At 45.0% G+C, this 15,252-nt stretch overlaps 1 protein-coding gene across 1 annotated transcript in view; it reads right to left on the bottom strand.

The window, feature by feature from the left end:
* PFN4 (profilin family member 4) overlaps positions 1–15,252 on the bottom strand; it is a 34,271-nt gene that overhangs the window by 6,983 nt on the left and 12,036 nt on the right. The window contains exons 2-3 of the mRNA XM_036752473.1: positions 5,628–5,774; positions 5,162–5,299 (exon numbers count right to left, since the gene is read on the bottom strand). Of these exons, the coding sequence (XP_036608368.1) occupies positions 5,162–5,299; positions 5,628–5,747 (258 nt within the window). The 5' untranslated portion in view covers positions 5,748–5,774. The remainder of the gene's footprint in view (positions 1–5,161; positions 5,300–5,627; positions 5,775–15,252) is intronic.

Raw genomic sequence — 15,252 nt, 5'->3', positions numbered from 1 at the left:
CTCACCCAAAGAACTCAAGACCAGAGTGGGCAGAAGAAGACATTTTATTACACTCCCTAAGAGAACAGGTGTAGTGCTCACAGGAACACTCACACTGATAGAGCTACAGGAGCAGGGGTAACCATTCCCTCCACTCCTGCTAGAGTCATGGTTAGTTTACAATCTTTATTTTTTACATAGTTTTCCTAGGTTATACAGTTTATACAGGTAGGATAATAAGGATACAGAAGCAAAAGTGAAGTTAATTAGATTTTCCTTGCCTTAGTTTAGGATTAAACTATATTCTTTTACTTCCCCTACTTTCCCTCTTTAACATATGCAAATTATGCAAATCAGTAGGCCTGGATTTTTGACCAAGACCAGACCCTAGATAAGCTTGAACTGGTTCAAGTGGGTTTGGCCTCTCTAATTCCCCAGACTGCCTTCTCAAAAAGCATTCACATGCGTACTCTGACCTCTGACCTCTCACCTGACCGACCTTGGTTTCTGCTAAAGCTGGGGTGGGGGAGGGGAGGGAAGTACACCTTTAGTTCTGTGGAAACAAAACTCCTCCTCCCATTTCTTACAGGCTCAAGCAAGAGAATATTTGTAAAAGATGTTTACCACGGTGCCTGGCACACAGTAGATGCTGAATAAATGCTTGTTCCCTTCTTCCTCCCCTTCCCTATATCACCAGGCACAGACAGAGTCAAGGGATAGGGTCTGGCTTCTCTGATTCCCCATCTCCCAAGACAAGTCTGCAGATGCCATGACTTTGGCAGCCTGGGACACTGTGTCAACAACCCGGCTGGCAGCTTCTGTGGGGGTATAAGATTCACCCACAGCCAACACCCAGAAAGCTGCCAACAGCACAAGTTCTTTCGATCTGCTTAATTAAGGAAAGCAAGGTGAAGGGGTTGACAAGCTTACTTTTAATTCAAATATCATTCAGTTAGTTCAGGGGAAAAAACCAGCACCCTGAACTTCAAAACAAAATGCAAATTACAGACATCAATAGACTTTGTCTGATTCAAGTCCCAACAGACAGTTACCACAGTTCAACAAAGTTTCAACATCCGGGTTTACAAGCTGGAGGGCTCCTTAGCTACAGCTGCCTGGAGTCTCCTCATCAACACCATCTCCAGAGCCCTGCACCAATAGCTCTGTCCTCCCTTCTTATAGGGCTTTAGACATCATCAGACATCATCTGAATCACCAGAGCTCAGGCTCTGGTGATTGGTTCTTGAGTTGGCCCCTCCCCTTAGGACCCTGGGATGTTCACATCCACATGGATTACATTAACACCTAATGGGGTTTGGGCCTGGGGCTTAGCACCTAGTAAAGCTCACTGAGATAAATTGAGTCACTCAAAGAAAACAAAGACAATTCTGGTTACAGACACAGCTGGGCAACAGCGGTGGGAAGCCTGTATCTCTTCTGCCCTTTGTAGCAGCTAACTAGCTAACTCCTCAAAAAGGCTGAAAAGGCATCTACACCAGGTGCCTCCTTTCTCTTTCTTTCTTTCTTTCTCTTTCTCTTTCTCTTTCTCTTTCTCTTTCTCTCTCTCTCCCTCTCCCTCTCCCTCTCCCTCTCCCTCTCCCTCTCCCTCTCCCTCTCCCTCTCCCTCTCCCTCTCCCTCTCCCTCTCCCTCTCCCTCTCCCTCTCCCTCTCCCTCTCCCTCTCCCTCTCCCTCTCCCTCTCCCTCTCCCTCTCCCTCCTCCCTCTCCCTCTCCCTCTCTCTCTCTCTCTCCCTCTCCCTCTCCCCTCTCCCCTCTCTCTCTCCCCCCCTCCCCCCTCCCTTACAATCCAGATTTGGATCTCATTCCACCAAAACTGTGCTCTCCAACATGACCAGTGATCTCTTAGTTGCTAAATCCAATGGTCTTTTCTCAATCTTCATCTTTCTTGGCCTCTCTGAGGCCCTACACACTGCTGGTCACTCCCCCCTCCTGGATACTCTCTAGGTTTTCAGGATAACTTGCCCCACCCTTTTCTCTTCCTCCCTCTTGGACCTCTCCTTCTCTGTCTCTTTTGCTAGATCCTCTTCCATGTCACACCTGCTAACTTCAGGTGTCCCTTAAGTTCTGTCCCAGGCCCTCTTCTCTTCTCCCTCTAGACCACTTCCCTGGGGGAATCTCCTCAGCTCCCATGGATTTACTGACCATCTCTGTGCTGATGATTCTCAGATCGCCCTGTCCTGCCCCAATCTCTCTGCTGACCTCTAATCTCATATCTCTAACTGCCTTTCAGACATCTCCAACTGGATGTCCAATAGATATCTGAAACTCAACATGTCCAAAACAGAACTCATAACCCTAACCATAACCCAATCCCTCCCATCTTTCTAGATGCCCTATTATTGTAGAGGGCAACTCCCAGTCCCTGAGGCTCCCAACCTAGGCATCATCCTGGACTCCTCACTCCCCCCTTCCCCCCCAACCCTGATCCAATATGGTACCAAGACCTGCCAATGTCACCTCTGCAGCATCTCTCAGAAGACCCTGCCCCGGTACAGACCCTCATCCCCTCATGCCTGGACTATTGTAGTGGCCTATGGGTGGGTCTGCCTGCCTCTAGTCTCTCCCCACTCCAGTGGCTAAAGTGATTTTCTAGAATCACAGGTCTGATCCTGTCCTGTCCTGCTGAAAAAACTCCAGTGGCTCCCTATGGCCTCCAGGATCAATGCAGAGTGCTTTGTTTGGCTTTCAAAACCCTTCCTAACGTAGCCCCCTCCCAGTGTTCCAGTCTTCTCAAAACTTACTCCCCAGTGTTTCCTCTCTGATCCAGTGATCCCAGCCTCCTGTCTGTCCCACAAACAAGATTCTCCCTCTTTGGACTCTGGACATTCTCTCTGGCCATCCCTGAAGCCTGGAATGCTCTCCCTCCTCCTCTCTGCTTCCTGGCCTCTCAGGCTTCCTTCAAGTCCCTACTAAAAATCCCACCTCCTCCAGCAAGCCCTCCCCACCCCCTCTTCATTCTAGTGCCCTCCCTCTGTTCATTATTGCCTATTTAACTTGTCCCCAGCTTGCTTTCTGTTTGTTTGCATTTGTCATTACTACTGAAGTGTGGGCTCCCTGAGGGCTCTTCTTTGTCCTCTCAGATTTAGCACAGTGCTTGGCTCACTGTAGGTGCTTCAGAAATGCTCAATGGCTCACTGACTGACTGACTGGTTCTTCCCTCTTAGCTCCTGCCCACCATCAGGAATAGGCAGGAAGCCCCCAGGCGTGGGCCTAGCAAAGCCTGCACACAGATTCCAATTTATAAGAAGAGCCATTCCCTAATACATAAGTGGTCAAAGTGTATGAACAGGGAATTTCTAAAGAAGAAACGCAAGCTATCAACAGTCTTTGGAAAAAGGGGCTCCAAATCACTCATAATTAGAGACACGCCAATTAAAGCACCTCCGAGGTTCCATCTCACACCCATGAGTGGCAAAGTGGGCAAAAATGGACAATGGCCAAAGTCAGTGAGGCTATGAGAAAACCAGGCCACTGACACCCTGCTGGAACCATGAACTGGTCCAGCTGTCCTGGAAAGCAGTTTGGAACTGTCTAGAGAATTACCAAGGGGCAGTAGGTGGTGCAGTGAGTAGAGCACCGGCCCTGGAGTCAGGAGGAGCTGAGTTCAAATCCAGCCTCAGACACTTGACACACTACCTGTGTGATCTTGAGCAAGTCACTTAACCCCAATTGCCCTGCCTTTCCCCCTGCAAAAAAAAGTTACCAGGCATTAAAACTCTAAAACATCCTTTCTAGCAATGATTCCTAGGCCTACAGCTCAAAGATCAGAGACAGAAGAGAGGGAAGGGGCCTTAAGAACAAGGATATTTATCGAAGCTCTTTTCACAGGAGTTCCAATCTGGAAACTGAGAGGGGGTGAGGATGGCCCATTGATAGGGGGACAGCTGATCAACTGATGGTATATGAACAGGGTGGGGTATTCTTGTGCCATAAGCAAGGATGAAGGGCATGGTTTCAGAGAAACCTCGGAAGACTTGTATGAACTGATGTGGAGGGAAGAGGGCTGGACCAGGAGAACATTTTGTAAAACAAACAAAAACACCCCCAAACCAGACAACTTTCAGAGTTGTGAAGACACGCAACCCTAAATGGGTGAAGAACTCTGCCCAACACAGTGAGCACAAGATTCCAGATTGCCAGTGATGAAGCCTGCTGCCCGTCTCCTGACCAGGAGAGGACAGACTCTGGCTGCAGGTCACAACATAGAGTTTTCAGATGCGGCCAAGGGGGTACTTTGCTTTGCTCGACTATGCATTGTTTTTCTTTGTTTTCAGTAGGGATGGGGATAGAGTTTTCCCCACTTCCCAAAAGAAAAGAAAAATGAAGAGGAAATAGTCATGGATGCATTTTAAAATGCCCTGGCAGAAGGAAGCAGAGACCAGCAGGACAGCAATGAAAGTCCCAGGCTGAATTTATCTCCTTTAAAAGCAAAGCTGCCCCTTCCAGAGATTCACAGCCTCATTTAAAATGGACCTCTCCTATTCTCACGTCTGTGAAAGCGCTTGTTTTATTTGATGTTTGTTCAGTTCAAATTAAAGTGAAAAGAAAATGCTTGAAAATCAAAGCCATCGGGGTTAATAACGGCTCCGGATCAAACAAATCAGGTGATTCTTTCATTTCTCAGTCCCACTCACATGGGTCTGGTAGAGCTGGAAAGTGGTCCAACCAAGCACTTTGGAATTAGGAGAATAAAACAATGGAGATGTCCATGCCCTTTGCCCCAAAGCTTCCAGGGCTAGACATACATCACAAGCAGAAGGGCCCCTCCAGTCTCCTGCCCCCACCTTCTGCAGACATCAAGTCCACACTTATATATAGCATTGCAGACAAGGCCCCATTGTGGTTTTGATGTGTCATTGTTTTTGCTGATTTTCCCCCTCTTCGTTCCTTTTTTATTTTTAAAATCCTTTGTTAAAAGGAATGGCTTTTTGGGACGGGAGAGGGGGAAGGATGCAGGGGAAATCTAGGTGATATAAAAAGAAAAGATATCAGTAAAACATGTTTTTTAAAAAGGATTTCCTCCCTGCCCAGAGCATTTACCTCTTCTCTCCTCTTAGTGGGACATGCCTTAATCTGCCATGTGTCTATCTTGAATGGACTGTGGCTGTTGTAAGATGGCTCTTCCCACCTCCTCCCACGGCCCCTGCCTCCCAGCCACACACCTTCTTGGCATACAGGGAGCGCTCATCTGCCCTGACACACTTGTAGTCCTTCTCTCTGAAGTACAGTCCTTCCCTTCGCACTTGAAGAGGGTTCTTGGAGAATCCGTTCACAAGCACACGGATGTCACTGGGTGATATCTGCAGTTGTTAGGGCAAAAGAGAGGGAGGGGAGAAGTGGTGATGAAGTGCCTACTACATGCCAGGCACTGGGCCAGGGGCTTTACAAAGATTGCCTCATTTGATCCTCTCAACCTCTCTGGGAGACAGGGGCTATTATGAACCTCACTGGACAGTCGAAACTGAGGCAGATGGAATTCAGTGACTTGCCCAGAGTCACCCAGGTACTCAGTGTTTGAGGCTGGATTTGAACTCAGCACTTCCTGACTCCAGGCCCCTTACTCTGTGCAGCCTTAGAAATCTCTCTGTGCTGCCACTAAGCCTTCCTGCCCCAACCTTCTTTTCTTACATTAAACCCTGGTGAGGACACCAAGATAGTCCGCTCATGGATCCTGATGATGGCAGCATTGTCCACGTGCTTTGTGCCCAGGAGGGATTCTAGCAGCAGGTTCTGCACGTTGTTGCTCATTCTTGATCGCTTTGGCCTTGGAAAGATCTGAGGACAAGAGAGGAAGCACTGATTAGGCACCTAGTGTTGCAAAAGCAGCACAGACCTTGTGTCGGGGGACTCACATTCTAAGGGGGAGACTCCGCCTTCAGAGATTGTATGGTTGTCAAGATGGGGCATCACCCCCATTTTACAGGGGAGCACAAGACCCCACCCAGCCAGGAGAAGGGGGTGGATGGGGAGATAAGGACTCCTGCCAAAGGCTGTGGCTATGTGACCCCTACATGCCCTTTCCCAGAGAATCCCAGACCCTCCCTGCTGGAAGGACCCTAACCAAGAACCCCCATGGGGACAGCTGGCCCTCCCAGCTGTGCATAGGGGCCACTCACTGGGAGCCTCAATTGGCTCCAATCCCTCCCCCCCGCCCCCCCCCCCGCCCCCGCCTGTCCGTCCCCCCCCCCCCCTCCCCCCCCCCCCCACACACCCTGCTTGAACATGCCTTGAGGTCCTGCCCTATCCTGGGAGTCCTGCTCTCCTCCTGTCATCTTCAATCACGGAGCCCGATCCTCCTAATGAGTCCAACAGGGCAGAGAACAGTGGGGACCATTTCCTCCCCCCTCCCAGAAGCACTGCCCCTTTAGGCAGCCACATGGACTTGATGGGGTGATGGGACCTGGACCCCTAAAAGGAAAGCAGCCAAGTCCTTGAATGTTCCCACACATTTCAGCACCCAGATCACTGGGCCTCAGCCCACTCCAGCCCACCTGATCACCTCCTTTCACCTTCTCTCCTGGCCCACCCCACACTTCTCACAAGTACCAAGCACTCTTTAATCCTACCTCAGTCACCTAATTAGCCCACTTGATGTCCTTTCACTGTTGTCCCAGGCCCACCCCAGACTATTTACCACTCCTTAATCCTGCTGTCCTTTTGTATATAAGCACCAGCACCATCCTGATCTATGTGCAGGTTCCCTAGGAACCTGCCTGCTTCTATGGGCCTCACAATAAACTTTGCCACTTGACTAGAAGAGCTTTGAGTGTGTGAATTCCTTCTGGACAACTCCACCTTGTACTCTGGCATTTCTGGGCTTCCAGCAAGCCCAAAACATGTCATTTCCATATTAGTTATGTTACAAAAGAAAACATAGCCCAAAAAACCCCATAAAAATTGAGTGAAAAACAGTATGGTTTGATCTGCGTTCAGAATCCATCAGTCCTTTCTCTGGAGGTGAAGAGAATTGTTCATCTGAGGCCTTGGAATTGTTTTCAATTATTGTCTTGCTGGGAAAAGCTAAGTTATTCATAGTTGATCATTGTACAATGTTGCTGTTACTGTGTATAATGTTCTCCTGGTTCAGCTCACTTCACTTCACTTTGCATCAGTTCATGTAAGTCTTTCCAGGTTTTTCTGAAAGCATCCTGTAGTCATTTCTTGTAGCACAACAGTATTCCATTACAATCATATACCACCACTTGTTCAGCCATTTCCCAATTGATGGGAATCCCCTCCACTTCTAATTCTTGACCACCACAAAAAGAGCTGCTATAAATATTTTTGTACAAATAGGCCCTTTTTCATTTAAAAAAAATCTTTTGGGGATGTAGACCTAACACTGGTATTGCTGGATAAAAGGGTATACACAGTTTTATAGCCCTCTATGCAATTAAGCTTAATTAGGTTCAGATTCGCACCTGCAATAAGACACACTCCCAACGGAATGGCGCTTTTATTAAAGGACAGGGAGTAATACGTTGGATTTACAACAGCAATATCTAACAATTCCTAATAACACAACACAGCAAAAGCGGAAACAGAAAACATAGAAACAGCAAACATCACCGATTTGGGGGAGCGTTCTACATGTGATTCTTCAAGCTGGGGAATCCCAGGGTAGAGCTATCAGGGTCCTGAGTGGGAGGGTCCCAGGCAGAGCATCTTTTCCATGGGTGAGATTCCAACTCGACTCACCCATGTGGAGACTTAAATAGGGCCTTGAACAAGGAAAGCTTACTGCCAACTACCCCGGATGTCCCCGTTGGGAGGGGAGCCAACCCTCACAATAGGGTCTCGTGAGATATTATTCTTTTTTTTTCCCTCTTTTTTTTTAATTTAAATTTATTTATTTAACATATTTGGTTTTCAGCATTGATTCTCACAACAGTTTGAATTACAAATTTTCTCCCCATTTCTACCCTCCCCCCCACTCCAAGATGGCATATATTCTGGTTGCCCTGTTCCCCAGTCAGCCCTCCCCTCTATCACCCCCCTCCCCTCTCATCCCCTTTTCCCTTCCTTTCTTGTAGGGCAAGATAAATTTCTATGCCCCATTGCCTGTGTATCTTATTTTTTAGTTGCATGCAAAAACTTTTTTTTGTTTTTGAACATCTGATTTTAAAACTTTGAGTTCCAAATTCTCTCCCCTCTTCCCTTCCCACCTACTCTCCCTAAGAAGTCGAGCACTTCAACCTAGGCCACGCATGTATCATTATGTATAACCCTTCCACAATACTCATGTTGTGAAAGGCTAACTACATTTTGCTCCTTCCCAACCCATCCCGCTTTATTGAATTTTCTCCCTTGACCCTGTCCCCTTTCCAAAGTGTTTATTTTGATTACCTCCACCCCCATCTGCCCTCCCCTCCATCATCCCCCCCTCCTTTTATTTTTTTTTTATCTTCCTCCCTCTTCTTTCCTGTGGGGTAAGATACCCAACTGAGTATGTATGGTATTCCCTCCTCAGGCCAAATCTGATGAGAGCAAGGTTCACTCATTCCCCCCTCACCTGCCCTCTCCCCTCCTCCCACAGAACTGCTTCCTCTTGCCACCTTTATGCGAGATAATCCATCCCATTCTATCTCTCCCTATCTCCCTCTCTCAGTATGTTGCTCTCTCATCCCTTAATTTCATTTTATTTCTTTTAGATATCTTCCCTTCATCTTCAACTCACCCTGTGTCTGCTCTCTCTCTTTTACATATATATATATACACACATATATATGTATATATATACACATATAAAAACACACACACACACATATATATACATACACATACATATAGATATATACATACACATTCACCTATATATATACCTAAACATATATATATGCATATTCCCTTCAACTACCCTAATACTGAGTTCTCATGAATCATACACATCATCTTTCCATGTAGGAATGTAAACAAAAGAGTTCAACTTTAGTAAGTCCCTTGCAATTTCCGTTTCTTGATTACCTTTTCATGCTTCTCTTGATTCTTGTGTTTGAAAGTCAAATTTTCTATTCAGTTCTGGTCTTTTCACTGAGAAAGCTTGGAAGTCCTCTATTTTATTGAAAGTCAATATTTTGCCTTGGAACATGATACTCAGTTTTGCTGGGTAGGTGATTCTGGGTTTTAATCCTATCTCCATTGACCTCCGGAATATCGCATTCCAGGCCCTTCGATCTCTTAATGTAGAAGCTGCCAGATCTTGGGTTATTCTGATTGGGTTTCCACAATACTCAAATTGTTTCTTTCTGGCTGCTTGCAGTATTTTCTCCTTGATCTGGGAGCTCTGGAATTTGGCGACAATATTCCTAGGAGATTTCTTTTTGGGATCTATTTGCGGAGGCGATCGATGGATTCTTTCAATTTCTATTTTGCCCTGTGGCTCTAGAATATCAGGGCAGTTCTCCTTGATAATTTCTTGAAAGATGGTATCTAGGCTCTTTTTTTGATCATGGCTTTCATGTAGTCCAATAATTTTTAAATTATCTCTCCTGGATCTATTTTCCAGGTCAGTGGTTTTTCCAAGGAGATATTTCACATTGTCTTCCATTTTCTCATTCCTTTGGTTCTGTTTTATAATATCCTGATTTCTCATAAAGTCACTAGCTTCCACTTGCTCCAATCTAATTTTTAAAGTAGTATTTTCTTCATTGGTCTTTTGGACCTCCTTTTCCATTTGGCTAATTCTGCCTTTCAAGGCATTCTTCTCCTCATTGGCTTTTTGGAGCTCTTTTGCCATTTGAGTTAGTCTGTTTTTTAAGATGTTGTTTTCTTCAGTGTATTTTTCAGTATTTTTTTGGGTCTCCTTTAGCAAGTCATTGACTTGTTTTTCATGGTTTTCTCGCATCCTTCTCATTTCTCTCCCCAATTTTTCCTCTACTTCTCTAACTTGCTTTTCCAACTCCTTTTTGAGCTCTTCCATGGCCTGGGACCAGTTCCTGTTTTTCTTGGAGGTTTCTGTTGTAGGCTCTTTGACTTTATTAATTTCTTCTGTCTGTATGTTTTGGTCTTCTTTGTCAGCAAAGAAAGAATGCAAAGTCTGAGACTGAATCTCGGTGCGTTTTCGCTGCCTGGCCATATTCCCAGCCAACTAACTTGACCCTTGAGTTTTTCAGTGGGGTATGACTGCTTGTAGATTACAGAGTTCTATGTTCCACGTTTGGGGGGGAGGTGCCAGCTCTGCCACACCAGCACTGCTCCTTTCCCAAGAACCCCCAACCCGAACTGGGCTTAGATCTTTGGCAGTCTGTGCACCCCTGCTCTGATCCGCCACTTAATTCCTCCCACCAGGTGGGCCTGGAGCCGGAAGTAACAATAGCTGTAGCTGCCCCACCTCCGCTGCCCCTGGGGCTGGAAGCCGATCCGCAAACTCCTTCCACTACCGCAGCTTTTCCCACTAACCTTCTCCGCAGTCTTTGGTGTTTGTGGGTTGAGAAGTCTCGTAACTGCCACAGCTCACTGAATCAGGGCGCTAGGGCCCCCTCCGCCCTGCTTCTGGTCTGGATGGTCCACGCCGCTCAGGCTGGGCTCTGCTCCACTCCGTTCCCAGCTCCCAGCTCTGAGCTCCGTGTGGAATAGTCCTCACCCAGAGACCATCCAGGCTGTCCTGGGCTGGAGCCCTGCTTCCCTCTGATGTTTTGTGGGTTCTGCCATTCTAGAATTGGTTCAGAGCCATTTTTTATAAGTTTTTGGAGGGTCTCCGTACGGAGCTCACACTATTCCCAGCTTACCAGCTGCCATCTTGGCTCCGCCCCCGTCAGATATTATTCTTAGGAGCTGGCTAGGCTTCCAGAATGGCAGTTTCCCCAAATGATTAACCTCAAGAATATTAATTATCCTTTGTTCAAGGCTTATCATGTCTCCAAGGGGGAGAGTCCAAAGGTTTGTCATTCTTTGCTCAAGGCCTATCTCATCTCCAAGCAGGAGAGTCCAAAGGTTTGTGCAGAGGACGTGCAGGGTCTATACTGTAATATGGAGGATCTTATATATATACATATGTACACACACACACACACACACACACACACACACATACACACACACACACATATATATGTATATGAAATGATTTATGATTCACCCTCTGAGGATAGTTCCAAATTCCTCTCCAAAATGGCTTGATCAGTTTACAACTCCACCAATAATGCACTGGTGTTCCAATTTTGCCACATCTTCTCTAACAATTATTTTCCTTTTCCGTCATATTAGCCAATCTGATAGGTATGAGGTGGTACCTTAGCATTGTTTTAATTTGCATTTCTCTTATCAATAGTGACTTAGCGCATTTCTTCGTATGACTATAGACAGCTTTGATTTCTTCATCTACAAAGTGCCTGTTCATATCAATTGGAGAATGACTTGTATTCTTATAAATTTTACTTAGTTCTCCACATATTTTAGAAATAAGACCTTTATTTGCCTGCTTTCTTTCTAATCTTGACTGCATTGGTTTTGTTTGTGTAAAAACTTTTAAATTTAATATAATCAAAATTATTCATTTTATATGTCATAATGTTATCTATCTCTTGTTTGGTCATATATCCTTCCCTTATTCATAGATCTGATAGGTAAATTATTCCTTTGTCCCTAAATTTGCTTATAGTATCACCCTTTATGTCTAAGTCATGTACCCATTTTGACCTTATCTTGAGATACGTGTAAGATGTTGATCTATATACCTAGTTTCTGCCATGCTGTTTTCACAGCAATTTTTGTCAAATAATGAGTTCTTTTGTTTAAAAAAAAACAACCTGGGTCTTTGGGTTTATCAAATACCAGATTACTATGGTCATTTGCTACTCTGTCTTGTGTACCTAATCTATTCCACTGATCCACCACCCTATTTCTTAGCCAGTACCAGATTGTTTTGATGACTGCCACTTTGGACTTCTGGGAGGCAAGATGGTGGAGTCAACAGGAAATCACCTGGACTCTCCCATGTTCACCTCCCAAACAACTATAAAATATCACCCCCAAATGAATTCTGGAACAGCAGAACTAGCAAAAAGATGGGGCAAAACAATTTTCTAGCCCTAGAAACTTGGAAGGTTGGCAGTAAAGGTCTGCCTCACCCAGGACAGGAAGCATCCCAGAAAGCCAGCAGAATGCGCTGCTTTAGCAAATCAGTGGGAGGCGCTGAGCCCCATATCCCTGAGCATAGCATGGGGTGAATGGGCAGATGCCAGTGCCAGGGACCCTCATGTGCCTCAGCACAGAACCAGGTAAGCTGCCAGACCCCTGTGGCCTCCTGCAGTGTCAGCAGCCCTCCACTCCCTCAGTCCAGGAGCAGGCATGAAGGTCTCACATATGCCTCAGGATTAGTACTGGTGTAGCACCAGGCAAACAGACACGGCCTGCAGCCCCTGGCACAAGAAGCTTGAGACAGTGACATTTTCACTCTAGGAATTTAAAATTATAAAGAAAGGAAAAAGGCTGGAAAAGATGAACAAGAAACAACAAACAAACAAAAAGAATCTGACCACAGAAAGTTATTATGGTGACTGGGAAGATCAAGACACTTGAGTTAAGAACCAGGAACTTAAAGAACTACAAGGGATGTCCCCGGCTCTCATGCAGCTCAGTCTAGTGGAGCAGACAACACTCCAACAACTATGTAGAAACAGAGAATAGAAGAAGAATGAGGACCAAGAAATGGCCATCAAATTTAGCAATTTCAGGATTATTGCTAATTTTAGAGAAAGAAGTTTCAGTAAAACAGTTAAGTTAGGAGCCAGAGTTTCAAAGAAAGCAAAAGGAAAGGAGTTGGAGACACCAGTTGTAAATGGCCATCTCTAGCTGTTTAGTACTGAAATGGAGAAAGAATATTGGACAATATCTCAGGGGGATGTGTGGATCATTGTGGGTGTTTTGAGAGAAATGGTTTTGTTTGTGACAGCAGGAAAGGAGTCCTTAGTGTGGGAAAGAGTGAAAATTAGTGAAAAAATGGAGATACTAGAGGAAGAATATACCAAGGTAGATGAGCAATGGAATGGGATTATTTGTATCCATAAAGAGATTTGTTTTAGCAAGAAAAAGGATGACCTTTAGCTCTTGATAAATGCCCAGTTTTTTCAATGAAATAAGAGGCCAAGTTCTTAAGGGAGAAGATGTGGATGGGTGAGGATGGGATGGGGTGGGATGGGCAGAGAACAAGCCACAGGGGAGGGTTAGGGAAGAAGGAAAAGATTTGGAAAAGCTGCTGTGGAAGGGGGAATTAGTTAGGGAGATATCAAAGGATTACCTTGCCACAAAGAAGGTCCAGCTGAGATTGTGTAGCCTAAATCTGTAGTGGACCCAGGCAGCCTGGTTTCATGATTTTCTCACTCTCATACAGCAGCATGAGTAGGAATGAAGGCTGCTGCCTTACTTGGAGGTAATCCAAGGCTAAGCTTTGTATAAATCATCAGCCCAAGTCCCTTTCCTGGTCTCTGGCTCAGTCTCTGTCCCATTCTTGGAGAATCATTGACCAGGTTCATGTAGGTGATGATGACCTCCTTTTATGGAGCTTGGAGGTAGAGACTTGAAGGTGCCCCCTGGTATGAGACCCTTCAGGAGCTTACAAAGAAGCCTCTGTGGTCTTCAGGGTTGGGTCTGGTCAGGTTCCATCAGGGTTATGTGTGGGATGAAAGACCCTCACGAATCAAAAAAATTAAATTTTTAATAAGGAGCCATCTCAGGGTGGGAACAGAAATGAAATTTTATTCAAATTCTCATGAGAATAGGGCATCCTCTGCCAGAACAGATCTAGCAAGGGAGGCAAAAGCACAAGGAACAAAGCACCAATAGTTATACCTAACACAAGAGAATTCCCGCCCACCTCTAACCCTTCTTACCACTGGCTGGGAGGCAGGCTTACAGTCTGAGAGTGAAAAGCTAGACAAAGAACTGGGAAATCAAGGCACAGAAACTCCAATTCCCATTCCCTTAGTTAGTGATTACAACTGAGGTGACATCTATAAATCTGAAGGAGAATAGGATAAGGGGAGGGGAGACCCTCTCCATTCTTTTATACTACTTTTACAGTAAAGGAAAGCAGGTCACAGTGACCCTATTCTTAAAAATCTTCGAACCAGAACTAGAGGAAAGAACAAAAAGTTTCAGGAGAAAAAAAAAAAGAAACTTTCCCAGAGGCTGAGTAATCAGGCTGTCACAGCCTCAGAATCTGTCCACTTCCCTATTTCCCTATTTCTTGATTTTTAAACATTTCTAAGTATAGATATGAATAAATATAGATATATATATATTTATACATATATATTCCCTGCAAGGTCTTCACATTTTATTTTCTCACTACCTCACACAGTTAGAACCTAATAAAGTTGACTACTTAGAGGTGAATGGGTGCAAGAAAGAGAGAGAACCATGACTGAAGCAAGGACATGCATTAATAACTAGGAGAGAGACTAGAATGCAGTGATTGAGGGACAGGCTGGGCCTGCTGTCAGGCCTGGGCCCAGTCAGGCAATCAATAGAGACTGACTAAGCACCTTGTATTTTAGGGACTGTGCTCAGCTCTGAGGGTATAAAGAAAGGCAAAAGAAAGTCTTTGCTGTCAGGGAACTCCCAGTAGAGTATGCAAACAGAGAGAGAGTTGGAGAAGAAGCAACAGAAAATGAACTTCGCTCTCAGCTGATCTACCTGAAAAGAGACTGTTTGGAATGGAAATACATTTAGTTCAACAGGGAAATGAGAGAATACAAGGAGTGAGGATAAGAACAGTTTAAGGAGAGCAGAATTAGGGAGGGAACAGTCCAAATGAAACAAAAGCCTTTATAGAGCACCTACTCTGTACAATGTACTTTATAAATATTATGTCATTTGATACTTCATAAGAACCCTATGAGTTAGGTGCTGCAGAAAAAAAAACCTGTTGCAGTTTAAACACACATCTGCTTGTTGTCTCAGAGGAAAAATATCTTTGTACCAAAACTGGGCCATTATTTATTGTTTAAGGTGCCATTAACAAATTTTAGCTCAAATCCCCCAGACCATTGTCTTGAACCTCCAAGAGTTTTGGGAACTATTAAATGGGGAGAGGACCAGTAGTATTCCCTTCTGCTGTCCCCTTCCTTACAAGAGGAGGATGGACTCATATTCCTGTAGGAGATATATTTTCAGACATGGGAAACAACATGTACTTTTTGAAAATTATATTTATTACAAGGAATTTATTATTTTTATTTTAGTGAGCAGAGGCATTGAAAGATAATTGTAAAAAAATAAATAAGTAATGGCTATCCCAAAAATGTAATGGACC

This window comes from Trichosurus vulpecula, chromosome 3, assembly GCF_011100635.1.
Source record: "Trichosurus vulpecula isolate mTriVul1 chromosome 3, mTriVul1.pri, whole genome shotgun sequence".
NCBI lineage: Eukaryota > Metazoa > Chordata > Mammalia > Diprotodontia > Phalangeridae > Trichosurus > Trichosurus vulpecula.
Note: the sequence above shows the minus strand (reverse complement) of the source record. Positions and strands in the feature narration are given on the sequence as shown.